The sequence below is a fragment of the Furipterus horrens genome, unplaced genomic scaffold, assembly GCF_987537825.1.
Source record: "Furipterus horrens unplaced genomic scaffold, mFurHor1.1.pri manual_scaffold_5, whole genome shotgun sequence".
In the NCBI taxonomy this organism is placed as follows: Eukaryota; Metazoa; Chordata; class Mammalia; order Chiroptera; family Furipteridae; genus Furipterus; species Furipterus horrens.
In genome coordinates this window covers 192,906,916-192,933,902 of record NW_028327175.1, presented here as the reverse complement: position 1 = coordinate 192,933,902, position 26,987 = coordinate 192,906,916, and the positions used below count along the sequence as shown (strand labels likewise).

The following is a 26,987-nucleotide window of genomic DNA, read 5'->3' as shown; positions in this document are numbered from 1 at the left end:
GGGTCAGCCCCCTACCCTAGGATGGTAAAAGCTGGGTGGGCAGCACGTGGAAGTAATGATGAGCTTCTCAAACAGGACGGAACCTCATGGGCTTCATCAGAACAGGCCACACAAAGTGCTCTCAGAGAGAAGGAGGCAAAGGACAGTGGGGGGAGGTTTCAGGCATTACTTGTAGCCAGTGGGGCTCCGGTCCCGAAAATCATTTCTGAACGTGACTTCGGAACATGGAGAAGGTCAAATTCACACCTCAGTGTCAACCCAAGAGCATTGAAAATTTATTACCACAAAGATACAAGAGGGCACCCCGTTTTTAACAAGGGTAAAGAGACTGTAAAACGTCTTCTCTCACGGTGTCACGACTACAAAAATGATACCTGTGGAGGAAAACAAGTTCGGCATGAGGCTGGTTAGCTTGTGGACATGTGGCCTGAGACAAGTAAACAGCATTTAGCCAGCCCCTGGAATTCAGGTCTTTTTGACTGAAAGGCTCTCCTTGCGTCAGGCAGAGCCCAGGTGATGCTCGCTAAGCAAAACCCCTTAAAGAATGTTCTCCCCTCCCGTGACCTTTTAACAAGCTGAGAAGGAATCAGCTGTGTCAGATCAAGGATTTACAAAACCCAAGGTGTCTCCAGTGAGCCTGCAGCTTTGGGTCTGGCAATGAATTCAGGGGCCAGGGCAGCCCTAGCTTGTCCAGAGGGGACCTTCCCAAGTTAAAGCCCTGTCTCATACATTGCTTCTGGGAGTGGAAAATGCTGCAGCCACAGGGAAACAGCCAGGCAGTTCTTCTAGAGGTTGAACATAGAGCTTCTGCACAACCTAGCAATTCCACTCCTAGGTACATACCCAAGAGAAAGTAAAACATACGTCCACACAAAAACTTGTACATAAATATTCACAGCAGCATTATTGATAACAGCCCCAAAGTGGAAATCACCCTAATGTGCATCAACTGGTAAATGGATAAATAAAATGTGGTGTAGCCATATAATAGAATGTTACTTGGCAATCAAAAGAAATAAAGTACTGATACATGTTACAACATGGATGAATCTTGAAAACATCATGTTATGTGAAAGAAGCCAGACAGAAAGGACTATAAGTCATATGACTCCACTTATATGCAATGTCCAGAACAGGAAAATCTACAGAAATAGAAGACAGGTTGCCTAGGGTGGGAGAAAAGGAATTGGGGATCAAGGAGTGATGGCTGATGGGTACGGGTCGTTTTGGAGGGGACAGTGAAATGTTCTACAAATTGACTGTAGTAATGATTACACAACTCTGGAAATACACTAAAAGTCACCAAAGTACACACTTTAAATGGGTGAACATGTGGTATAAAACTATATCTCAATAAAGATGTTGGGGGAAAAAAAAAGATCATAAAGGGATGTCGCTCCTGAAGAAGGTGGAGCTTGTCAGGTCGGGACCACCACCCAGCCATGAGGTGCAGGGCACTCTGGCCCCTCCTTTCCTTGTAGGTGTCTTTGGCTATAAGCAGATCGTTGGCTAAGCAAGCCTCCCTTAGGGCTCAGCTTCAGGATGTAGCTCCTTAACCAGGAAGCCCTTAGGTGGGTGGAGACTTTGGTGTTTGGGGTAGATAGTGTGTGGGTTGTACTCTATGTGAAAACAGTAACTCCACCCCCACCCCCACCTAAAGACGGTGAGGTCCAGACATTGCCACAATGCAGCCCACAGCCAGGCCTAAGGGACTCCTCACTGCACCGCTGGCTGTGTGAGCTGGACAGGCACAATGGAAAGAGGGCTGGATGGGAGTTCAGAGGGCTGGTTGTGCCTCACTCTCAGGCTCTGCTCCTGAGTCTACAAAGCAATGGCACAGCCGCAGTGACGTCTGATCCTTCCAACGATGGGCCTGGGGATCGGGAATATGACCATGAATAGTCAGCACAGCTAAGTCACACAGCTGAGCAAGGGGTTGGCGTGTGTTTTTGAAAACAATCTGAAGCTCAATATTCCTCTCGCTTCCCTGGGTGGTCTTAGACAAGTCACTTGACTCTCTGAATCTCATTCTCCTTATCTTAAAAGGAGAGCATTTGAAAGGGGATCTCCAAGTTTCCTTCAGATGCTAACATCCCGTTATTTCCTGTTACCTTCTTTGAAGGTAGCCTTCTTTCTTCCCACATTTTGAACACTGCTATGTTCTTTCCCTCTTACCAAGGGAGATTCTATTCCTTCAGAAACAGAAGAGCTGCCACGGGGAGCTAGATCCTAACACAGTCTATATTCCTCTCATGCCAGAGTCTCCAAACAAAACAATCTGTGTTAATAGATGCACCCCAATGGAAATTAACTCAGAGATTTCCTACCACTACTGCCCGGGTGGTTTCCTTGTGCAAGGAAAAAAAAAAAAATCAGAGTTGCTTGTTTCTTGAATCTATGCCTTAGAACTGATGCCTTGCTCCTGCCAAGTTGTGTCTGGCTTAAGGAAAATGATGTTTGATTTTTCAAAGTAAATCAGATGGGCAGCTGAGATGGATAGTGGGGTAAATGAATGGCTGGGTGGCTAAGTGGGAAGGTGAGTGGTTAAGTGGATGAGAAGAAGGGGATGAATGAATGCATGGGTAGATGGATACATAGATGGGCGGCTGGGTGACTGAATGTATGCATGCATGTATGCATGTATGTTGTATGTACGCATAGATAGACTGAGAGGAAAATATAGAAACAAGACTTAGGGGGATAAAAGATACGCACTCAGTCCCATCTTCACCACACTGCACTGTGATTTGGGAAGCCCCCAGTTTGGGCCGGAAGGGATTTATCACGTGGTTGTTCCAGAGGAACTTAACCTTCTGGATTTTTCCAACATTGAGGTTCACATCAACGTCACGTGTATGGCTGGCATCTGGTTTGAGGGATCCTCTAAACACAGAGACATAAAATGTTACATCCGTTGGCTATACGAACACCTGCAATGACAGTCCCCTGTTGTGTCTCCAAACAGTGGCCGCTGGTGTGGGTTTTCTGCAAATACCTTGAATGACTTCATCACCTCCGGGGACTGCTAAAACACAGATGTATTTGTGAAGAACACACCTTTAAAAGATACTGGACTCTACATTTCCACTGTCTTAATTGGTACCCTGAGGGTAGTCAAATCTTTGGGGTGGGATGTGAACTCTAAGTTCACTGCCGGACTCATTACGTCTTACGCTTAAGGATGCGTGTGGTTCAGCAGAGGTCATTTGTGGGCATCTCACATGTCGCATAAGAGGTTGTCAAAGTGCTTTAACTTAACATGAAAATTATTATGCAAAGTTAGTGCAAAAAATGGAATCTAATTTTACAGCACAATTATGCATTCACCAAACACGGTTTTACCAAGCAGCTCGTATGCCCCTCAGAAGCTGGGTGCTGAGGCTGCCGCAGCAACAAGAAGCTGGCTTCAGGCTTCACGTGCAGCGGTGTGGGGGATGGAGGGTGTGTGCTGGATGGGGAGGAGTGGCCATATAAATGTGCCTTGTCTAACACAACTGTGATAGTCATAAAACCTAAGCAGGAAGGAAGCAATGATTGACAATGCAAAAGGAGTTAGCATTTCACATAGTGAGTTCTGGCCCTGGCTGAGTAGCTCAGTTGGTTAGAGCATCATCCCAATACGCCAAGGTGGCAGGTTCCATCCCTGGTCAGGGCACATAAAAGAATCAATCAATGGATGTGTAAAATAAGTGGAACAACAAATTGAAATCTTGGTATCTCTCTCTCTCTCTCTCTCTCCCTCCTTTCCTCTCTCAAAACCAATAAATAAAAGTGAAGAAAACCAAAATGAAATAGTGAATTCTTGTCTGGGCCTCATTCTTCTCATATGGGATGACTGAACTAGATGCTAAGGCTTCCTTCCAGAGCTAACAGTCTAGGATTCCATGGCTCTGTATAATAGATGGCTGGATTTATGAAGCAGTTTATACCCATATGAATAATATGTTATGGAGGACATGGTCATTTCACTTTACTATTAAACTTACTTGAAAATTTCATACTGCTTTGAGTTTCCATTACTGCCATATAAAGCGATCCTGATGTACCCGCTCACTTTCTTTTTCCCAGCCAGCGTGACGGACACCCTGTATCTCCAACCTGTTCACAGAAAGAAGTACAACCCGTTCAATGACTGACCTTGTTGGATAAAGTGGCCCCATGGAAGCCATTCCTGTTTGAAGCTCTGAATCCCTGTGAGTGTGAGTGAAGGGGGAATGTGACCAAGTGTTTCCTTCAATGAAGTCAGGGTCCCAGGGGGCAGTGAGGGACTTGGGAGGAGGTAAACATTACGGTTCAGCGCTATCTCTTGCCAATCCTGCCGTGTGTGTGTGCTGATGGATGGAGGGCAGCTGGTTACTCCACGTATGTACCCGTGGTACACGCACATCACTCCACCGGAAGGGCCACAGGGACAGGGAGATGTCTGTGGCTCCGACATTTGGATAAATCACTGACTCTTCTCTATTTTTAATGTTAATGTTTGTTATTTTCCCATGCAGCAGACATATTCTCCGTGGAAAATCAACCCAGATACATTTTAAAATAATAAAATAAACCCTTCATCAGTACCGCGTCTGCCTGTCCTCTGTCTCAGGAGCTTCCCTGAAATCACCAGTTTGGTCTCTATACTTAATAAGTCCAGGGGGCAATTTTACTTCTCAAAGACATTGGGCACTGTCCGGAGACATTGTCGATTGTCACACCAGGGGGATGGGATGGGTGGGTGGAGGGCTAGTGGCATCTGTCGGGTAGAGGTCATGGATTTGCTAAACGTACTGCAATGCACTGGACAGCACCCCTCACCCTGCAATAACAAATCACCCAATCCCCAATGTCAACAGAGCCAAGGTTGGAGTACCCCAACCTAGAGCGTTCTATGAGCATTTACACACACATATACGAATATATAAAAACTACAGGCTTCTCTCCCTTCTGTAGATAGCACGCACTATTATATCTGTTCTCTTCCCCATCCCCATGCCAGACAGATTCGCTGCCCTTCTCTGTCCGGTCCCGTGCTCCAGAAGATGGGCCTCACCGGCGATCCTCGCCATGGGCTTTCTGTTGGGTTCAGCCCATAAGAGGCTTGCATGGGGGGTCAGAAGGAAGGAGGAGGGGGATGGGGGGTATTTGTTCCCTGGCACCATCCTTGTTCGAGTACCAGGTGTCTGGCAGTAACTTGCTTCCTCTCCAATGGCACCCCATTCCGGGGGCCCCATGGCCACTAGATCCTGGGTGCCTCAGCATCCCTGGTTTGTTCTTTTCGCCCTGTTCACGCCTCCAAAAGCAGGCCCTGCCATGAGGGCTCCTCATGGGAAGCAATTGGATGAGTCTTGTCTCCTGTAGGGACCCTGACTGGTATATGATATAGTACATGTTGTTTTGCTATTTGCTTTTTCACTTAATAGACCTTAGAGGTTTTCTCTCTCCTTCTTTTAATGGTTATATGCAGCATTTGGTTGTTTAACAATTGGTAGACATCTAGATTTCTTCCTGTAGTCTTCTGGCATTAAAAATAAGGCTGCAACGAACACCCTTCAGCATACCTTCTACACACATGCAAGGATTTTCCTAAGGTATGGTCTGGGTTAAAGCAAAATGTATGTAAGCCTTCATAGATGCCTCCAAACTGTTATCTTCCATGTGACTATTATGAAGATTACATGATATACTGTGTGTAAAAAGTGTTTTGTAAAGGGTCATATGATTTTTAAAATTTAAAACTCCCTTGGAAAATAACTGCTCTTCTATTCAGCACCATGTAATATTACTTATAACACATGAATCTTGCTGATTTTACTATCTTCTACTTTTTAAGTAACAAAACAACAACAAAAACACAGCATGCTCCTGTTGTGTATATGGGGGGACGAGGGTGGTGGATAATCATGGGGTGACCTTTTGAGTTACAGTGACTTTGGCCCATCTTGCCTTCTTCTGTTAATGGATCCATCCATCCTTCCTGCCACAGGATAGGGTGGATGTGTGACCCAGGCTGGGCCACTCGCTGAACACGAGACCCAGGACAAGTGCCATTCTACTGTCCTTCCATTATAGCTTAAGCTGGTTGGACTTGAGTTTCTGTCAATTGCTACCAGGGGTCCTAACCAATAAGGTTGATATACCTTGTAAAATTATTCACAACTTTTCAATGGGTAACATGGAAACTTACTGGTAAAATTACCACTCTCTCCTGTGTTCAGGAAAAACGTTTGTCCCACAGCACTGGTTTTCTCCTGAAATTGGTCAGCATAGTGCCCCATTTTGGGACATCCACCAGCTGGACAAGGGAAACAGTTACTCTAGTGGAAAAAAGATAATTTCTCTGTGAGTGGTAGACCTTTGACTCAATCACTCATTAACCCAACTGATCAGTTCATCTTCCCATCCATCAATCTATCCATCCATCCATCCATCCACCCATCCCTCATCCAGCCTCTCATCTACCTCACCACCTTTCCATCCACCCATCTGTCCATCTATCCACACACACATCCATCCATCCATCTTTCCATCCATCCATTCATCCATCCATCCATCCACCCATCCTACCCTCCCTCCACTGAATAATGCATTCACGCATTCATCTTCCCCATGCCATCCATGCATCCTTCGAGAATTTCTCAGAATGGGAAGTTGGGGATCTAGGAGCGGCCCAGCACAGTCACGTCTGTGCCATCTGCCTCCTGCCCACCCTGCTTCTGGAGGGAAGAATGCTCCATGAGACTCAGCATTATCAGTACCTGCTCTTATTAGCTGTGGAGTTACATCTCTGTGCTGTTCCAAGCCACAGGGGTAAAACCAACAACAACAGAGCCACCAGCAACATCTCCCCCAGGTTCCTGGTGTGACCTACCTCCTGAAACTCATCGTAGGATGCACACGGGTAGCCCAGGAAGCCGTTGGGGTTGAGGATGCTGCTTGCGTAATACTTGTAGCTTCTCAGGTGATTGCAGGCTACAAAGTCTCGGGTTCCTGGGGAAGCAAAAGCCATAGGAGCTCACAGGAGCATTTCACGTGTGAAGCTTGACCCACTCTGTCCGAGTATGGAATCGCCACCACATTTCACAGATGAGGGTCGGCACTCCTGAATGCCTTGGTTACCATTTAAAGTTTCTGTCGTTGACTCGGACATAGATAGGGACAAGTAGGAAATTCAGGGACTTGTTTAACAATGGCGTTTGGCTAGAGTCACTTTTGTCTCCCCACCATGCTCCCATTTGCTGAGGAGGAGGACCTACTCAGGCTTAGGCAAGTGCTGGGGAGTGACAAGGTCTACCTAGCATGTTTGTCCAACCCTCCAGGGGCCAGGCATCAGGCATAAGTGAATGATGAGGGCCGGGGTGGGGTGAGAAAAATTATGTACAGAGAGGAGAGAGAGAGGGAAGGGGGAGGGAGGGAGGGAGGGAGAGAGAGAGAGAAAGAGAAGGAGAGAGAATAGCAATAGTTTGAAAAAGGACTCCTCCATTGGTCAGCCTGTTGTTGAATGTTAAGGCCCAAATTGTTTCGTCTTCTGATTTTTCATCAGAAGTCAGCATTTTGACTTCTACATAAAAACGTTTTCATGCTTAAATGATAGCTGTACATTCCCATTTTAAAACCCGTCACTGTGAAGGCCACCCACGTTCCGCTGGAGGGCCACAGTGGGAGAACTGCAGACCTCACCCGCAGGCCTTTTGCATGAACCAAGCTTTTCTGGCCTATGGGCTCGGGCTGAGACATTCCTCCTCCTTACAGTTCCAGGCACAAGGTAAAAGCAGTGGAGATCAAGGTCATCATGGCTGTCTGGCCACTCTTTCACTGCATTTTATTTACCACCTTTTTCTTTAAACCAAAGTCCTCATTTGCAAAATTGTTTGTTTTGTTTCTCCAGCTACTTGGTACAGAACTTTTCATGGCGTGATCCACAGTGACCCCAGACATACCTGGGGGCCACTTCTGGGGGGTCTGGTGGGCTTCATCCACCACCCATGGAGAAAAGACAGGGCCCCTTTGTGCTGGGGGATTAGCTTGCCACAGCCCACAGCTCTGCCTGCCCCACAGTCCAGCGACTTCCAGCCAAGCCGGTTCGTGCCCCACACCAACGCTCATTACCGAGGATACAACCTGTTTCAAACTTAATTGTTTCTTTCATCCAAAATTGCTGCCCAGGGATCCCATAATAGCAGAGCTAGTGGATTTCATTGTTCCGCAGCGCCCTGTGCCCGGGTGACTCAGAGGCCCACATAATAGAAGCACACTCAGTGTGCATGGGCTTGTTCACTCTAAATTGCCTCTTTAATTAAACCTGGGCTCTTTTCTATTATGTGTGTCCCCCTCAGTTGCTTCTGAGAGGGGGCAGCCCTCATTGTGACTCTGGTGTTCCTTCGGGCAGCGGAACAGCCCTGGGGTTACCTGGTGCTGCGCAGAGAGGAGGTCAAAGGCTTCATTTGCCACTGGCGGATGCTGGCTCTTGCTTTATCGACTCTATTCTTTCACATTAAGCACATGGAATATCAAAACGCCACAGAAGTCCACTCAGCTCAGCTGACTGAATTGTACTGAGCACTTGCCTTGGGCCAGGCCCTGAGCAGGGTTTTAGGGTGTCTGGGATGCACAGGATATATTCCCTGGTCTCGGGGAACTCCCAGCTCAGAAAATTAAATACTAAAACGAAATGATCACAGACTCGAAGCCTCCTTTTTCAGGGAGGAGATGAAGCCTGGACTCAAGGGACAGGCCAAAGGAACAGGGCAAAGGCCAGACAAGGGCAGCTAATGGAGATGTTGCTTTCATTCACCTAATATTTTAGGGGTGCTGAGCCCGCTCTCTCAGATTAATGACACACACATGTGGACGGCAAAGGGGCCACATACTGAACCTGACAAGCTCAGGGGAGACCTTTGTGGCGGGCCTTACAAACTCGGAGGCCGACAGTAGCCACATAGGATGGTCTGAACATAAAACTTCCTAACTAAAAGCAGCTCATGTGGGTGGTCACGTCCCAGGCCTGTGGCTTTCCTGGCAAAGGTCAATCTTTACCTTAAGTGAAACTATTTTCTTTTTGCATCTAAGATAACATACCTTTAAAATGTCAGGACAATCTTTTCTAGACCTCTCAGAGCATCCCCCACCATAAGAGCGCCAGACCACAGAACCCCTGATTGTTACCTTGTTCCCCGAATACCAGCCCCATGTGCTGTAAATGTCGATCATCAACTGTTCTGTACCCACCAATGTAAAAGAAGTATGTGTTTCGCTGTTTTACTTTTTATCCAGCTCTAGAGATTTCCCCGTTTGCTTCCTCCTGCCCCCTTAATCTACCACCGACAGATTTCATGTAACCCCTTATGTCTTCCTCCTTTGATTCTAATGTATAAAATAAGCTGAAAAACCACCACTCTCCAGGGCATTTTCTCAGTCCATTGAGACTGTACTTCCCAGCAATTGTTGTCAGTTTGGCTCAAATAAACTCATAACAATTCTCTACAGGTTTGGATGTTTATGACATCAATACACACAAGGCTTGTTGCCCAGACCTCCAGGCCTCCCCCGCCAGGCATGTGCTTCCCAAACCCACAGAGCACACCCCCACTTGGTCTTCTTACCGGCCCAGTCCCTTTCCCGTCCCAGCACCTGACAGCAGCAAAGGGCGAGAAAATCAAAGCCCTCCAAATCTTGGCATGTGCCCTTTAAGAAGCACGCAGTGAAGGTAGGATGGGGGGAGGGGGGGCCAAGGCTAGAGCTGAGTATGTGCCAATGTGCCTGCTCAGCTCATTTCTCAGCCTCCCGTTAAGGGGGGCGTGACGCAGGCTGGGGTATGAGGTCGGGGCTTTGCAGCCAGAAATTGGGCTTCAATATAAGGTGGCCTTGGGCAGTTTTATAACTTTTCTCATCCAGTAGTTTCTTCATCTATAAAATGGGGACAACCAGAGTAACGATCTCATGACACCGTGAAAACGCCTGGGACAGAAGGAGCAGTTGTGGCAGACTCGGTACTACGAGGGCCAGACCCCGCGTCCCGCTTTCTCCCCAAGTGGAGCAGCTGCTTTCCCAATTTACATACCTTCCCATAGTCCGTTTATATCAACAATGGTTGAAAGGATATTTTTCTGACACCCAGGCATCTGCTTTCCTCCGTTTGGATAGAAATCCAGATGGCCCACCTTTTGGCTCATTCCAAAACCTGAAACATTAGAAGCAGAGAGGTAAGTGTTCTCAAGGCGAGGTCCTGGCCATAGAGATTGTCCAACTCCTTCCAACCAGTGGAAGAGTCTTCTGGGCAAATTCTCCCCACAGCATAGCCACCCTGTCTGGCTTCACAGAACAGTCTCAAAGGTGCACCCTTGGCAAGACAGGAAGGGAGGAGAGAGCAGAGGAAGTGAGCACGCACACATGCATATCTGTATGTGTCTCTGTCTGTCCATCCATCTGGGGGGCCCTGAACAACAGTGATATACCCTGATCCCATTATGCATCAGCAGACACATATCAGGCCTGGTCCAACTTCTATTACTTTATTCATTTTAAAAATTTGAGTTCTATGTTATATTGTTGTATTGAGACCACATAACATTACATTGTTATACTGAGAGCCCAGCATAATTGCTGGATGCACTTTGGCTTTTTAAGCGCACAGACCTTTGATCACATCCTGGACCTATTTACACACTCTGTGATCTTGGGTAATTACTGAAGCTTTTTGAGCCTCAGTTGCCTCAGCTATGAAATAATAATAATATTGCCCACTCTGTAGGCAATACTAAGATTAATGAGCTAATATATACAAAATGTTGGATGTAGCATATGGTAATTATCATCACTATTAAAAACATTCTTTATTGTCATGTTTCATGAGTGGTTATATAAGAAAATATTGAAAAAAGAACATTGACTTTATTTATTATTTACTTTTACATTATTTTATTGATTTATTTAAAAATTTTAATTTATTTAAACTAAAACAACAAAAACAACAAAAGCAATTCACCCATTCTGTTTTAGAATTAAATAAAGGAATATATTTAATCTCCAATGACACAAACTATAACCAAAGCTTTCACAAAAGAAGTAAGTAAATAATTCAAAGATTAACTTTGCATTTTGCAAGCATAGGTCAAGCATCAATAATAAATGCATCTGCCACTCTGGGTAAGTGGCAGACTAGGGAAGGGCACAGGATTTGAAGACTGAGCAACAACCTTCCACGGGCTACAGGTGAGACCACTGGCATGATACTGGCTGCTTATTTGTGGCCGGCACCCACTTTGACCGGCTGGTGTCTAAGCTATTCCTGTATTAACCATTTTGCATACCACCCTTGCAATATGTGTGTGTGGAGGCGGGTGGGAGCACCCTGACCTACTCTCACCAGTTCCAGCCCTGGTCCCCAAGAGGTGGAGAGAACAGCTCACCCAGGGAAGGGACTATGGGCGAAGCATCTGTGTGAATCACATCCACAAACATGGCGTCAGATGGGTCCAGGCGGATCTCCTCGGGCGTACCCTGGAAGCATGGTTCTGCGGGGTCCAGTCCTGAGCAGGGGAGGTGGACAGTGAGGCCACAGTCTAAGAAACCAGGCTCTAACCCCTGCACCCACAAAATCCACGGGGATTTCTGCCTGAAGCAGGGCTGTGCCCAGCTCATCTTCAGAGAAGCAGAGGGTGGAGGGAAAATGGTACACAGGCCGTAGTGACCTGTATTCTTCTAGCCCAGGTTCCACTCAAGGTCAAACATCTGTCCTCCCTGAGCTTCAGGTTTCCTCATCCAGAAAGTGGGAATAAGAGCAGCCTGCCTTACGGGGTTATTGTGAAAACCCCATGCAAAGACGTAAGAGAACGAACTTTGCAAACAGAAAAAGTTCTCCATAAACATAAACTGTTAATCCCCTCATCCTTCACCCAATGCCTAGTACAGCGCCCTGAGCAAAGGGGACATTCATTAACTGCACAGTTATGTACAAACGTGGCTATGTCTGTGTGCTTTCATTTGGCCTAGTGATTCATTCATTCATTCATTCATGCATTCTCAGTATTTACCGAGTACCTCCTATGGCAAGTCAGCTAGGCACTTCCCTTTTCTGCCTCTGTTTGACACAGCAGACAGTATTTGTGGTAAAAAACCACTTAATTTTTTAAGTCTGCCAGTACTCGAGCGATATTAATCCTGAAGTTATGGGTTTAATGTGCTAGTTATATTTTTTCCTTTTTTATCTACAATCATATACACGTATTTTGTAATTCACATGAAAATATATGGGCAATTAATTTTTACTCTAAGTCTGGCAGCCCCTAAAATCAGTTCCCGGAGGACCAGTAGGGGCGCCCTTGGCCGTGGGAAGTGCACGTGTCTGGGCTTCCACCGCCCGCCCGCGCAGGACCGCCGGGGCCCCTACCTGTGATCCTGCCCACGTGGCCCCCCAGCCTCCTGCCCGCCTCCGCGGCTGCGTGCGCGCCCAGGCTGTGGCCGATGATGTGCACGTTCTCCAGGCCGTAACCCATCTCGGTCTGCGGAAGGATGGCGCGTCAGGTCCCCCACGCTGGGGTGGGAATGCGCTAGGCCGCCGATCGGGGATGGGGGCAGGTTTCGGGAGGAACGACCCCGGGCTCCAGGACCGCCTAGGACAGCGCGACCTGGCCCCGTGGCCGCCGCCGTCTCCGAGTCCCCGCGCTGGCTGGTGCGCGGGCCAACAGTGCTGACCAGCGGCCACCGCGTCAACTGCAGGCCGCCTGAGCGGAGCCTGCACAGCGCGCTACCTGCTTCCGTGCTCGCCCACCGCGGGCCTTCCCCGCCTCCCCGCAGGGCTTGGGCCTGTCTGCCACAGCGTGGGCAGTGGGGCCCAGCTCTGGGTGCTCCGGACAGGCCTCCCAGGAGGCTGCCGGGGGCTTTCCCTTATCCGAGAATAAAGACTCATCTTCTGCGCCGAGAACTGTTGGAGAGCCCAGCCTGCTCTAGAATCCCCAGAACGGCCTGCAAGGAAAGTTTGTTTCCAAAGGGGGAAACTGAGGCTCAAAGTGGTTCATTTGCCCCAGGCACCAGATTTGCCCCAGATCTAGGGAGGGCAGAAGGTTGTGGCTTCATTTTAGGAAAAGCCCCTTTGTGCTTCCAGGCTTCCAGGCATAGCCCCTGCCCACTGGTCCCCAGGCTGCCTCTGGGTGCTCCGAGTGCTTGCCTACCCCCCTCTCTGGGGAGGGCCCTACAGGACGTGGGTCAGGCAGGGTGTTACCGAAAGCCCTTGTATTAAGAAAGCTAACTCCGCTCCCACGACTCGGATGTTATGGACGGCTTGGGTATAATCTGTCCTGGCCCCACGTCTCCAATCCACACAGACGCAGTTCACCTCCTCCACTTTAAACATTTTCTGGGGGAGAAAAACAAGAGGGAGAAACCAATATATTAAGAGGCACAGGTTGTACACTCCAGAGATAGGAATTCACGCCCATCAAGCACCTAGCTGGTGTGAGAGCTTGTCTTCATCCTCACCACATCACGAGGAACAGGGCATCTTATCCCCACTCAACTCATGGGGACCCAGAGGCTTGGAATAGAGTAAATGACTTGTCTAAGGTCTCCCCCATGGCTAATGACATAGCCACATCAAAAAGATCACTTACTAGATCAGGGCTTAGCAAACTATTACCAGAGGGCCAAACCCACCTGCTCTTATAAATAAAGTTTTATTGGAACACAGCCACATCCATCTGTGTACGTATTCTCTCTCTCTGTTTCTGAGCTACGTACGACAGAGTTGAGTTGAAACTATATGACCCGCAAATGCTAAGATATTTACTACCCGGCCCTTTGTGGAAGTTTCCTGACTCTTGTACTAGGTAGTTGAAGCTGCAGGGAAGCTGCTTTTATGTTCCCAGCAATGTGTCAGTGGGAGATACAAGGTATTGAGGGACCGGATAAGATTTAGGCTGAGAGAGGCTACAGCGCTCCTGGATGCATGCATCCTGTATATTCTGTGGTGTGGCCACAGTGTACTGCTCAGGCACAGATACTGGTCCCCTGAGGAGACCAAATAAATGTCAGAGAGGGCCACTCCAGATCCTGTGTTCATTTGGGGGTGCCCCAGACCACACTTTGGATTGAGGCGGGGGGGGGTTAGTTGGAGGCCAGGGCATTGTGAAGGACCACACCCCCGTGGCTCTCCCAGCTCCAGGTTCACATGGATTCCTTCTGGGACTTGGGGGTGCATGTGAACACACTAACCTCAGATGACCCATGGGAAGAAGCTACTTGAGGTCTACCCCAGTGCAGACTAAGGTAAAAGTCATGCCCATGAGTACCTCCCACAGATGAACTCTGCAGACACAAAGACTGTGGTATCTTATGGACAGAAGACCTGGTTTTGCATTCTACCTCTGGATTCAGCTCTGGCAAGTATTGAATTTTTTGGTGCCTTAACTTCCTCATCTATAAAATGGGAACAATACTGATTGGAAGTGTCACGCTCATAGAAAGTGCTCGGAAAGTAGATGTTACAGATAATAATTCATTACTAATGTTCTTGGTAACTTTAAAACTGCGCTGTCCAATACCGTGGCCACTAGCCACATGTGGCTATTTAAAATTAATTAAAGTTAATAAAATGTAAAATTCAATTCTTTGGTCACACTTGCTGCATGGCAAGTGCTCAGTAAGCACAGTTGGCTAGTGGCTCTTGACCTGGACAGTGAAGACACAAAACATTTCCACCATCACAGAAAGTTCTGAGACATCAGGGCTTTAGAGGGTAAAGTTTAATTTTTTTAAAATGTTATATAGGAATTTATATAAACCATCAGAGACAAATGTCAGGTAATTTGATGTAGTCTCTGCTTCTGGAAAATTTTTTAAAATTCTCACCTGAGAATATGTTTATTGATTTGAGAGAGAGAGGAGGAAGAGGGAGGGAGAGAGAGAGAAAGAGAGAAGAGAAACATCAATGTAAGAAGGAAAAATTGATTGGGCCCTGGCCAGTGTGGCTCAGTGGATTGAGTGCTGGACTGCAAACCAAAGGATTGCTGGTTCAATTCCCAGTCAGGGCACAGGCTTGGATTGTGGGCCAGGTCCCCAGTTGGGGGTGTGCAAGAGGCAACTGCACATTGATGTTTGTCTCCCCCTCTTTCTCCCTCACTTGCCCTCGCTCTAAAAATAAATAAATAAAATATTTTTAAAAAATGATTGGCTGCTTCTTGCATGCACCCTGACTGGAAATCAAACCTGCAACCTGGGTATGTGCCCTGACCAGGAATCGAACCTGCCACCTTTTGGTGCATGGGATGCTTCAACCCACTGAACCATGCAGTCAGGGCTTCTGGGACCTTTGGATTGGACTCTGGGTCTCTTCAGCCTCAAGAGAAGATGGTTGGCTAGAAGTTGATGGGTGGGAGAACTTGACAATGGATGCTCGTGAGCACCCAGGATTTCCTGGGTGTTTTTAGAAAAGTGCCACCTGTCTCTGGAGTATCTCCTTGCCCAGTCTCAGGGGAGTGAAGCTGCCATGTTTGAATCTGTGTGCTGGGTGCTGGTCTCACCAGGGAGTGTTCAGGTGAGGCAGGTGGGCCCCTACCTTGCACATGTCAGTCAGCCAGTTCTCCTCTCCCTTGTCTATGAAGCCATGGATGATAAAGCGTGTCTTCCGGTCCAGTCGGAAGTTCGAAGCCTCAATGGTAGATAGGTCCGTAGAGGAGATCCGCTGGTTGAAGTAGAAAAGATGAATTTGGATGTTGGCCCTTTCAAGCCATAAACCTATTGGAGTCATTTTTCGTATGACTGAGGTCACAGGTTCAACTCCCTTGAAGCTGGGTCAGGCTAAAACAGGAGTGCCCAACCTGGGGTTTGGGGATAGAATCCAGAAAGTCCAAGTTCATGGACTTTCTGGCATTTCTGTTAATTATGAAATTGGGCAACAAGCCGCAGTGGTTGTAGCAACACTGTCACCAATAGAAGTCACAGATATTTTCATGTCACATTACAGTTGTTGCAGACATCTTAAAAGTTATTGATTCTCAAAAAACTAAAAATGGAACTGCCTTTTGATCCAGCAATTCCATTGCTAGGATTATACCCAAAGAATCCTGAAACACCAACTCAAGAGAACCTAGGCACTCCTATGTTGATAGCAGCACTGTTTACAATAGCCAAGTGCTGGAAGCAGCCCAAGTGCCCATCAGTGGGTCAAAAAGCTGTGGTACATTTACACAGTGGAGTACTATGCAGCAGAGAGAAAGAAGGAACTCCTACCTTTTGCTATAGGATGGATGGAACTTGAGAGTATTATGCTAAGTGAAATAAGCCAGATGGCAAAAGACAAATATCATATAATCTCACTTAATCCAGAAAACGAATGAACAAAGCAAACAAATGAGCGCAATAGAACCAGAGGCATGTAAACAAGGAACAGACTGACAGTGACCAGGGGGGAGAGGGGCGGGGGGAAAAGGGGGAAAGAAGGGGAAGGGCCTAGTCAAGGAACATGTATAAATGACCCCTGTACAGGGACAACAGGGTGGGGATTGACTGTGGGAGAGAGGGGAGGTGGGCGGGGCAGGGGAGAGCAAAGGGGAAAAGGAGACAACTGTAATAGAACAACAATTAAAAAAGAAATTTAAAAAAATCATTGATTCTCATTACCATTTTAAGTGACAGTAGTTATTAGATCAACCCCTAGGTCTTGTTATTTAGTGAGATAATAATAAAGCAGCACTTATATGACTATATCACATTTTATCTTTTCTAATGTTCTGATAGTTGTTTTTCAATTGAACTGGCTTCCTTTGTAACCCAATGTATTTGAGTTTATGTATTTAACATGTCGTCCTGAGAAGGGGCCTATAGATGGTAGGGGAAGGCCCTGGAGCAGAAAAGGTGAAGGGCAGCGGGGGTGGGGGTGGGTGGGGGAATGCCACTCAGTGGAGCCGAGAGGAGAAGCACAAGCCTGTAGGACATTAGAACCGACTCCCACATGCCAGGGTCTGTACAGGCCCCTTTCACCAGCCAGGTCCCTTCTACGCACCTGGAAGAAGTCTGTCCTGAGTCCACCTGGCAGGCCTTCTGGCAACTAGAGATGGCTCCCAGGGTCCCTACCTTTTTGCTCTTGTGGTTAAATGTCCCCTCTCCTCCACCCGTCGTCTAGCTCCTCAGCAAGGATTTACATCCCCCCACGCTCATTCCCTGAGCAGCTTCTCTCCTTCCACTGCCAAGTGCAGGAAGAAGACAGACCCATCAGGCCTGGATTTCCTCCACACATGCTGCTCACAGCCCCTTCCTCCCAGGATCAAGGTTCTAATGCAACAAGCTCTGTGCACAGGTGTGTGGAATGTGTGAGTTCCTGAGCTGGGCATCCACAGATCTCACCGGGAGTTTCTGGCCCTGAGAGCAACGGCGGCTGATCCTGTTGAGGGAGCAGCCCCTGGAATGTTCCATGGCAGCATAGTGCTCCTTAGACAACTGCGCAAAGGCTCCAGGATGGGTGGCCACCTCCCCCAACCCTGCAGTCACTTTCTGCTCGCTCTTACTTGGTAGTTGTTCGGATTCTCATTTGTGAACAGCAAAAACTGGGTGTTGATGTCCTTGGGAGACCAGGGAAATAACTTTAAGGGCCGCTGAAGGATCCCGGCCCATGGTTTTTCATCGGAGAAGCAGCCGAGGGGTCCATAGCAGATCTCCTTTCCTGGGACAGGAAGAGCAGCAGGCATGGCACTGGTGAGGCTCTGGAAAAGGAGCCGTGTCACCTCAGCCCTAGGACGATGCGTTAGGGTGCAGCCCGGTGCCAGCAGAGGCCAATGCTGGGCTTTCCCTTGCTCTCAGCGTTCCCCAAGTGTCATGGTGACAAGAATCACCTCGGGGCTGGGGCTGAACATGTGTGTCGCAGGTACACATTCCCAGCCCCTTCCTAAGAGATTCTGAGTCAGAGGGTCTGGGGGTAGGGTGCTGGGAACCACATGTTTAATGCTGTTTAATTAACCCTCCCCATCAGGCCAGTGGGGGAATGGCTGAGCATTCCTGGGACTCTTCTGGACTAAAACCACCCCTTCGAGGAAGCCCCATGTAGAACCCCTTCACATGCATTCATCCAGCATCAAGTATTTATCAAGTGCCTGTGACGCCGCTTGGTGTGTCCTGACATCTGTCCCGCACCCAGCACAGCCCATGTACACAGCAGCCATTCATGGGTATTGTCCAATTTGCATGTTTTCAGGTCACGCTTTTACTCACATTGTCTCCCAGCTTATTCTCTGTCATTTCACATTTTCCCTGTTGGTTTTTGAAAAGGTACATTTCCTAACCAGGGATGATTTATTGTCACATCATTCTGTATATAGTAGGGGCTCAATACATGAAACTGAAGACCCAGACCACCTGATCCAAGTCTGAGGGTCCTTTCTCTAGCCTGCAGCAGAAATGTTTTCACAGGTAGTGGCCACTGAGGGGTGACGTGATCACCCAGAGGATTTCAATGGGGTCTTCTCTCTCAGGCTTCTCCAGCTCCTAAACTGGTGGTGCCAGATGTTGGCCATTTGCTCAAAAACTAATAGTTGACACTTGTTGTTTACCCTGTGCCAGATACCACACTAGTGCTTTACGGGTATGGTCCCTTTTAAGCCCCCAAACAGCCCATGAGTAAGGAATCGCTTCCATTTTACAGATGGGAACACCAAGGCACAGAGAGACAGGATAAGCTGCCCAAGATCACAGCCGGCGGTGGAGCCAGGATCTGAACTGGGGAAGCTTAATTGGAAAGTTTACTAGACACTGAGGAGGCAGAGAGACAAATCAGGACAAGCCCTGCCCTGCATGAAGGAAAATCTAACAGGGAAGGGACCACGATGGCCTTGACTGGCACATGCAGGTGCTTGAAGGCCACGGCGGTGAGGTGCCGGGGGGTGCTGAGCTGGTGAGTGGGGTGGGGACTTGTGCCCCATGAGGGTGTTTTGGGAGAGTCAAGTGTGAGCAGCTCAGAGGCAGGAGAGCCTGGGAGGGGGGCGTGAGGCAGGCAGTGCAGCGGTGGCGGGTCTGAGTACGAAGAGGGGTTCCATCCTGGATGACAGTGGGAAGGAAGTGGCGGGGGGAGGAGGGTGGGCAGTGGTGCCAAAGCCTGGACAAGGGAGTCTGAGACGCAGTGGGAGTCCCTGGTGGGGCTGCCTGGGATGGGGGGGTGGGCGGGGCAAAGGGGAAGCCCAGAGGCAAAGGAGGATGAGGGGGGTGCCTGGGAGTCACCTTTGGGGGATGCCCACGTTTAAGGCAGGGGGAGGCAGCAGACGAGCAAAGGAGACCATGGGGGGTCAGAAAGGCCCGAGGAGCAGCCAGACCCATGTGGGCTCTGCTCTCAGGACCCCAGTCTTGCTACATGGCCAGGATGGAAGGGAAGGCCAAGACTGGGCTGAGGACAAGCCAAGGAGACAGGAGGGAGGGCCCGTGGTGCAGAGGGAAGCCCAGCAGAAGGGTGCCGAGGGGCGATTCAGGCTGGAGCTTGAGAGAGAGAGATGGTAACTGTGAGGGGAATGATGGGAAGGGGGAGGGGGCAGGACATGTGGCAGGCCCGGCGGGATAGGAGTTCTCCGGGTGACACGTACTTGTCCGCTCAAGGGACTGAGGGCATTGGGGGCCTGCCGAGAGCACCACCTTCCACCTGCCAGGCCCAGCAGCATGCCACCTCCGCTGCCCCCTCACAGCCACTAGTGCCTTTGCAGGAGGAACGGGACCGATGGATGACTGGGTGCATCTGTGTCCAGCACATTGCCCTGTGTCTGCCACGGTGCCAACACTCCCTGAATGGTGGCGATTGTTGTTTTTCTTGAGATAATGCCAATGCTATTAGTCACGATGATAATGATGCTGATGATGCCTCTAACTGCCCCACCCAAAGGCCAGCCCGGCATGGTCACTCTCTCCCCGAGGGGACAGTGACAGCATCCTCACCTCTGACTGTGGCCAGCAGGAGAAGGCCGACGATCCAGGAGGGCAGCATCTGCATGGATGAAAGCACAGGCACAAACACACAGTGAGGACAGCCACTGAGCCCGACAGGGCAGGTGGCCCGGAGCACCCTGGGGACAGTGAGTGCAAGAGCAGCTCAGCACCTGGGTCCCATCGGACTTTCCCTCAAGGTGGGGACCCTGAGGCCAAGGCCCTCCTCACACACAGGTAGTCGGGGGACACCTCTGTAGGACCCCAGCTCGGGGTCTCCCCGGTGCGTGGCTTCCCCGCTTTGGGGCAGCCCCTGTCCCGCCGAGCTCCCTACCTGTGCAGAGCTGAGACTCACTGTGCGACACCAGGCCTCCACTCAGCCCGCAGGCCGGCCGGGGCCTTTTATAACCAGGCTTTATCCTTTGGACTCCTCAGAGGAAAGGACACGGAGGACAGATATGTGCGCTTTGAACCTAGGTTATCATAAACACATACAGCCAGCTCAGCCCGGGAGCAGGGCTGTTTACCAAGTGCGGTTAGAGGAAAGAAAAACGGACTTTGGGGATAAGCAAGGCCCCTGTTAATCTGCAGTTACAGGTTCAGTTGCCAAAAGATTGTGTTCCCCAGGGCAGCATCAAACCCGTTCACAATCGCTTCGGAAACACGCTCCCAAGCCCGTCTTGTTGCCCTGCAGGGACTGGCAGAAATGGGGCGTCTGAAGGTCTGCTGCTCCTGGGACGTGCCTGCTTAGGACGACGCTTGTCTCCTCTACTTCGGGGGTGGGGTGGGGGTGGGGGTGGAGAGCAGCCCTCCAAAGAACCCGGCCAGAGAATAAAAACAAAGCAACTCTGATGACAGGGAGAGAACAGAATAAACACCGTTTGAATATAGGTTTGCTTAGAAAAAAATATAGTTTGTTTTCAAAGGATTTCTGAGCTGCACTGACTGGACCTCGGCCCGGAGATAAGAAGGTGGAGGTGGCTTCTTTCCTTTACCGCTGAGCGGACGGCCTGGGCTCTGAGCACCAGGTGAAGGGGAGAGAGGGAAGGGGACAAGGTCCCAGTAACACTGCGCCCTAAAGGCCATGATAAGGAGCTGGGGTTGGTGAGCTGGACAACTTCCAGATCTCTCCTGCCTTCTGCTCCTGTGTCCTGGAGGATGATTCTGTGGCCTCCCTGTGCTACTCACCCTTGGCCTTACGGTTGGGTTCAGCGACTCCAGGAGATCGGAGGGGAGGAGGGACTGGTTAGAGTATTTCTGCCCAGACTCCCTCCCTTCTGTGCTGCGGTTGGGCAATGTCTGCACTTCCCTCCTGAGCACGGCAGCTTCTCTCAGGTAGCTCCCCCAAGGCTGCAGCTCCTTCCAGATTCTTCTGACAGCTCCCTCCCTCCAGGCTTCAGGCCATGGGGATGTCAGAGCTGCTAGCTAATCCCTGGGTACTCCAGGACCCTTGGTGGGTTCCCTTAACCCTGACCACGCCTCTGTAAAGAGTCCCTTGGATAAGGCCTTTGAGGGGACCATCTCTTTGCCACTGGGGCCCCTGATAGGTACAGCTGGTCACTGGACTCCCTCTGAGAGAGGGTGTGTTTCTGAGGTCTGTAGTCTATCTGGGGGGGTGGGGATTAGCTAGGCTTTGGGCACCTTCCTTTCCTAACTCCGCATTCCTAATGAGCATTTCTTTCCTTATTAGGAAAGGGTTTCAGGCTGTGTAGTTGTTGGGATTTTGGTTTTGCAACCCCACCAGTAGCAGCCAACCCATTCTGTGCTGCGGTTGAAGTTTTTGCCCAAGATTTAATAAGTTACCTTTAAATAATCAGTGAGTCCATCACTCATGCCCTCCTGGTTCCAGCCGCAGATTAGTCAAGGAATCAGGGAACTGCTCACCCGAGTGACATTTTATCTGGTCCACAACCACCCCCAGAGGGCACAGCTGGAGGAGGGTGCTAGCTTAATTCTTATTATTTCCAGGTCACCAGGCTTTGTTCTAAATGCCAAGGTCAGACTGTGGTCACCCCTCTCCTCGAGGGACGTATTGGGGCAGATTGGTTCAATGTAGGGAAAACTTTCCAGGGATTAGAATCGTTGGAAAATAGAATTTTTTCCCAATAGGCTTTGCTGGTGGGAAGTGAGCCCCTGCCTTACATGGATGGCATCGCGCCTTGAGGGGGCAGGCAGAAGCCAAGCCTCAGGTGAGGGCTGATTAGGTGATCTACTTTGAAGGTCCTTTCCAAATCTGGGATCCCACAAGAAACGCTGGAACCCTGAACCTAAGAAAAGACTCTACCTTTCTATTTAAGCAAGAGTCACCCTGCAGGAGCACACCATACAACCCCCCCCCCCCCTTCAAAGAGGATGAGAACTCACCCAGGAGGTGACAAGTCACAAGGTCGTGAGAAAGAAACTGAACAAACACATCTGGGGGATGTAATCTCAAGAACAGGTGTTGGCCATGAGAGAGAGAGAGCTGAGCACCGGAAAGGAATTAGGTGGCGTTCAGGTCAAAAGCTGTCCTGGGAGGAAATGACAGCGATCAAATCATGGCTCTTAGAGCTGTAAGATGCTCAACAAATAGAGACCTTGTTTATTCCCACGTTACAGCCCAAACAACTGGGCCCTGAGAGGTTAAGGCGCGCAGTTAAAGGGCAAATGGAAGAGGAGCCTTTGACCTTCGGGCTCCACCTCCTACTCCTGTGCTGCTGCTCTCTCCTGTAAGTCTCAGGTTGATGACCTGTGACCTGGGTGGAATCTAGGCCACTGATTTAGGAACATTATTCCTGCATCAAGCTGCCCCCCAACGAGTGCTGGGCACCCCTGCCACAGTCACCAGTCCCAACCAGTCCTGAGCCTGCCTGGCTCTTTGGGATGGTGGCCCAGAGCAGGCACCAGGCTGTCGCCCGTCTGCCAGCCCATGACAGGGCCAGCTCAGCATTCCTCCCCTCTCTGGGGACCTGAGGTTCTGAGATCCCACCAGCTGTGTGTCTTGGGAAGAAAGGGAAGGCCAGCACCTGTGGGAAAACTTATTCACTGCCACATGTTGGCAGGTGGCAGGGTCAGGGCCTAGGGGAGCCCTGCTAGCTGACAGAGTAGCCACACAGGGGATGGGTCCTCCTCCTGCACCCTGAGGCCTGTTGAAAGTTAGTTCCTCTCCTTCAACACCTTTTCTGTGTGTCCCCTCCTCTCTAGTCCCCTGCCCCAGGCACTCTCCCCCACAGCTTCCTCCCAGCTTTAATCCTGTGGGCGCCTCCCTGATGCCCTCAGATGCACATTTCACATGTTCATTTGCTCATTCATGTCTATTTTTATGTGGCTACACTGTGCGGGATGTTCTTCCAGCCTCAAAGGTACAACAGTGAGCAGACAGCCTCCCTCCCTGTCCTCACGCGGCTGATGGTCCCACAGGGCACAGACCCTGATTGCTGACAAATACATTCATAATTGCAAAGGAAGTAAAATCGCACAGAGGAGGGCTTGTACCTGGGCTCTGTCATTTGGGCATTATCTAAAGAGAATAACGGGAATATCAGGTGGAGATGGGGTCCAAATTTAGGTGGAATCTAAGCTCCTAAACCAGTCATTAACGTTGGTCACTGTTATGGGTTTAATTATGTTTCCCCCCAAAAGATAAGTTGGGAATCCTAACCCCCATGACTTCAGAATATGACCTTATTTGGAGAAAAGCTCTTTGCACACACAAAAAGGGACATCGAGAGTGTGTGTCCTGATCCCAAATGGCCAGCATCCTCATAAAGAGGGGGAATTTGGACACAGGACAGGCACACAGGGAGACCGTCATGTGACCGTGGAGGAAGAGAGCTGGGTGATGCTTCTCAAAGCCAAGAGGTGGCAGAGGTTGTCAGCAACCACGAAAAGGAGAGTGGTGGAGCAGGTTCTTCCTCACAGCCTCAGAAGGAAGCAGGACCGCTAACCCTTGGTCTTGAACTTCCCCGCCTCCAGAACTGTGAGAGAATAAATTTTTATTGTTTGACTCATCCAGTTGGTGGCACTTCGTCATGGCAGCCTGAGCTGACTAAGAAGGCGGCAATGTGGCCTCTGCCCAGATTCACTTCTGCCACGGCCCCACCTCACCATCGCTTAAGTGGAAGGACTCTCTGTTCTGGAATGAACCTGCCTTTTCCCTCTTCTGAGCTTTTGCACCAATGGCTTCCCGGCCAGGGAGTTGGCTGCATCTCTACCTCACCCTCCCCTTCAAGGAACCTGCCCCTGCAGTTTCTCTCCCAGACCCTCCCCTCTACCCCCGGCTCAGCCCACCTCCATCCCTCCCCCTCCTCCATTTGCTCCTCCATTCCAGGCACCAGAGCCAACTCTGCTCTTAAAGCCCGTGACACCGGGCATGACGTCCACAGTCCCAGTCCCAGATCCTACTCTCCGAGGTTTCTCAGACCTGAGTGAATCCAGGGATGCCATCCTCGCTAAAGATTCTCACCTCCCCTGGGACACTCTTACCTCGTTTTATGTCCCATGAACTCGGGAAACAAGAGTCTTGCTGCAAAGCACCACGACAAAGAGAGAACTTTGCCTCTAGCATTGGTTAACATGTGGATTGCCATGAAAATGGAATGACATTAATTAGAGTGCTGGGACCTGAGCCTCTGAGTGTCGCTGAAGTGTTGTATCCCAGCAGGGTTACCAGGGGACTCACCTGAGAGTGCTTACAAAAGGCCCGAGCTCAGCTTTGTTTCTGACTAGTTTAGCCTGGGGCTTGGGAGGGCCCTGCCCCACCCCTTTTATTCCTTTAAGCTCCCAGGTGATTCTGCTAGGATGGTGCATGCTTCTGCTAGTTCCTTAGCTTTGGGATGTCCCAGATACAGGACTGATCTCCTGTATCTTGAGGTGAGTACGCCAGTCCTGTGTTGGGTGGGCACAAAGCCCACCTTAATAAGCATGGCTTTGGGTCCAGGGTCCCAATGTTGTTCTGCATGCCTGCAGCCTTCTCTTAGCTTTGGGTCTGGCACCAGCTGGGTCCACACTCCATGGGTGACCTCGCTCACCTTACAGCATGAGGGCTTAACGGTAGAGCCCTCCATTTCCAGGTGCTGTTGATTCTTTTGTTAGAGCCTTCAGAGGACAATACCAGAAGGCAGGCTGGGCAGAGAGGTGGAAACCCTTGCCCAAGGTCACCTGGGTTGGCCAGCCTCCTGACTGCCAGCTCAACACCCTTTTCTATTGCTTCCAACCAAACTCAAGTTCTCTTGAGCTTTATCTCAATAAACTAAATAAGAATGTGGCATATTTTCATTGCTCCAAAGGTTGTATCCACATGTATTCTGAATAATGTGCCCCCTTTGTTACTTAAAGACAAAACAAAAACAAAGCCCAGTCAAAGTGGCCCCATGTAGCCCCCGAAGTCTGGACATCTGAACAGATTTGGCTAAGTCACATGGACACTGCAGGTATACCCCTGAGTAACCACAGAGAGCCCCAAACTCCCCACCTCCCAGGGCGGTGAGTTAGGGTCGTGGATGTACATATGGGTTGAGCTTGAACTCCCCAGTGGTGCCGGGAGAGGAAGCTCCGTGGCTACACTGGTAAGCAGCCCAGGTCCACGGCAGTGACTTTGGAGCCTGCTGCTCTCTGCCTTCCCAGCAGTTGGCTCTAGCTGCACATCTGCTAACAGGACATATGTCCATTCGGGCCAAGGGACGTGGGAGAAGGGGGCGGAGCCTGGCCCCATTCCAGCTCAGTCCCCAGCAACTGCCTTCCCTGCCCCGGAGCCAGCACTGTGCCTACAGACAAGACTCAGGTCACCCAAGGCTCAGGGCTGTGCTTTCACTGAGTGCTTACGCTGTGAACACAGCCTTGGGGAGCCTTCCCAAGTGGCTTTCTCCTCCTGCATTGCACACACTTCTCAGTTTCCTCCCTGTTTTAAACTTGTTTCCCCTTCCCTGACTCGTGTGGGTCAGTGAAATGGGCATCATACCCCAAACCAAAAGGTCACTGGTTCAGTTCCCTGTCAGGGCACAGGTCTGGGTTGCTGGCCTGGTCTTGGTCAGGGAGGGTGTGAGAGGCACCAATTGATGCTTCTCTCTCACACCGATGTTTCTCCCTCCCCTTTTCTCTGCCTCTAAACATAAGTAAATAAAATCTTAATTAAAAGACATAAATAAAATTGCTCCCCCAAGTCGTTGGCCACATCAGTTAGTCTGGGGGAGACAGGCTGTCCCTGACCGGGGAGAAGGCTCCCGCCCCATCCATTATGCCTCTGATTTGCTCTCTGCCCTCATCCAGTCCTCTCTCCTCTTGCCTGGATATTGCAGGGGCCTCTTCCTCTCAGCTGGCCTCCTGGCCTGCAGTCTTCTTGCAAGCCTTGACCTAGAACCAAGGCTTGACAGAGCCTTCCCCATCTTGCTCCTCCATCTCCTGGGTCACCCTGTCCTGGGGCACGCATGCTTTCTGCACTGGTCAGGCAGCCTGGCCGGGCTTATTCAGGGGCAGGGCTCCCTCCTACTGTGCACACCTGGGCGACTGAATGGAAGTGTGCTTTCCTCTCACTGCGGAGCCAGCGCAGGGCTGGCACATGTACATTCCATTGACTGAGCTCTTTGCCAACATGGTGCTGCCCTGCCCAGGGCGAGGGCTTACGGCCGGCGCCGGGCAGGACTGTGACTACGGAGCCTCCGCTCTGGGCTCCGTCCCCTCCTGCCCGGCGCAGCTGCCTACCCTCGTCATTACCACTGTTCACCAGGTGCTCAGTGCACGCCCTTCACTGTGGGGCCCTTACTAGAGTCGCTCCTTTAGTCCTTACAGCATCCGCCTTCAGGAACAGTCTGGAGCTCCCTCTCACGTCCGAAGCTCAATAATAGTATTACATGACACCCGTGGTCAGGAACAGAGGCCGCGTGGGATGTGAGGCCTGGTGGCCAAGAGGGGACACCCTAGGGAAGGGGATGGCCTTCCCAGACCTGCACAGCCCCCTGGGGCTGATCATGGGACAGGCAGGGACACCTTAAAGAACACTCTCCTCTCCTTGGTGAAGAACACCTGTGAGGTGGGGCCCGTGGTGCGGTCTGACTGGCTGAGGGCTCCTTGGTGGCTTCAGACTGCAGAATGACAGAAAAGTCTCCCCTCCTCTTTGAGACCATCCTTCCTCAGGC

At 50.1% G+C, this 26,987-nt stretch overlaps 1 protein-coding gene across 1 annotated transcript; it reads right to left on the bottom strand.

The window, feature by feature from the left end:
- Window positions 1–251: 251 nt before the first annotated feature.
- Window positions 252–20,290, bottom strand: LOC150010681 (pancreatic lipase-related protein 2-like). The gene is made up of 13 exons (XM_090278661.1): window positions 20,210–20,290; window positions 19,888–19,936; window positions 17,484–17,638; window positions 15,536–15,661; window positions 13,205–13,339; window positions 12,374–12,485; window positions 11,394–11,513; window positions 10,046–10,165; window positions 6,857–6,975; window positions 6,173–6,302; window positions 3,987–4,098; window positions 2,716–2,883; window positions 252–374 (listed from the first exon to the last, which is right to left on the bottom strand). Exons 2-13 carry the CDS (start codon window positions 19,934–19,936, stop codon window positions 311–313), a joined length of 1,410 nt encoding a protein of 469 aa, XP_090134787.1. The 5' UTR covers window positions 20,210–20,290; the 3' UTR covers window positions 252–310.
- Between the last annotated feature and the right edge of the window lie 6,697 nt (window positions 20,291–26,987).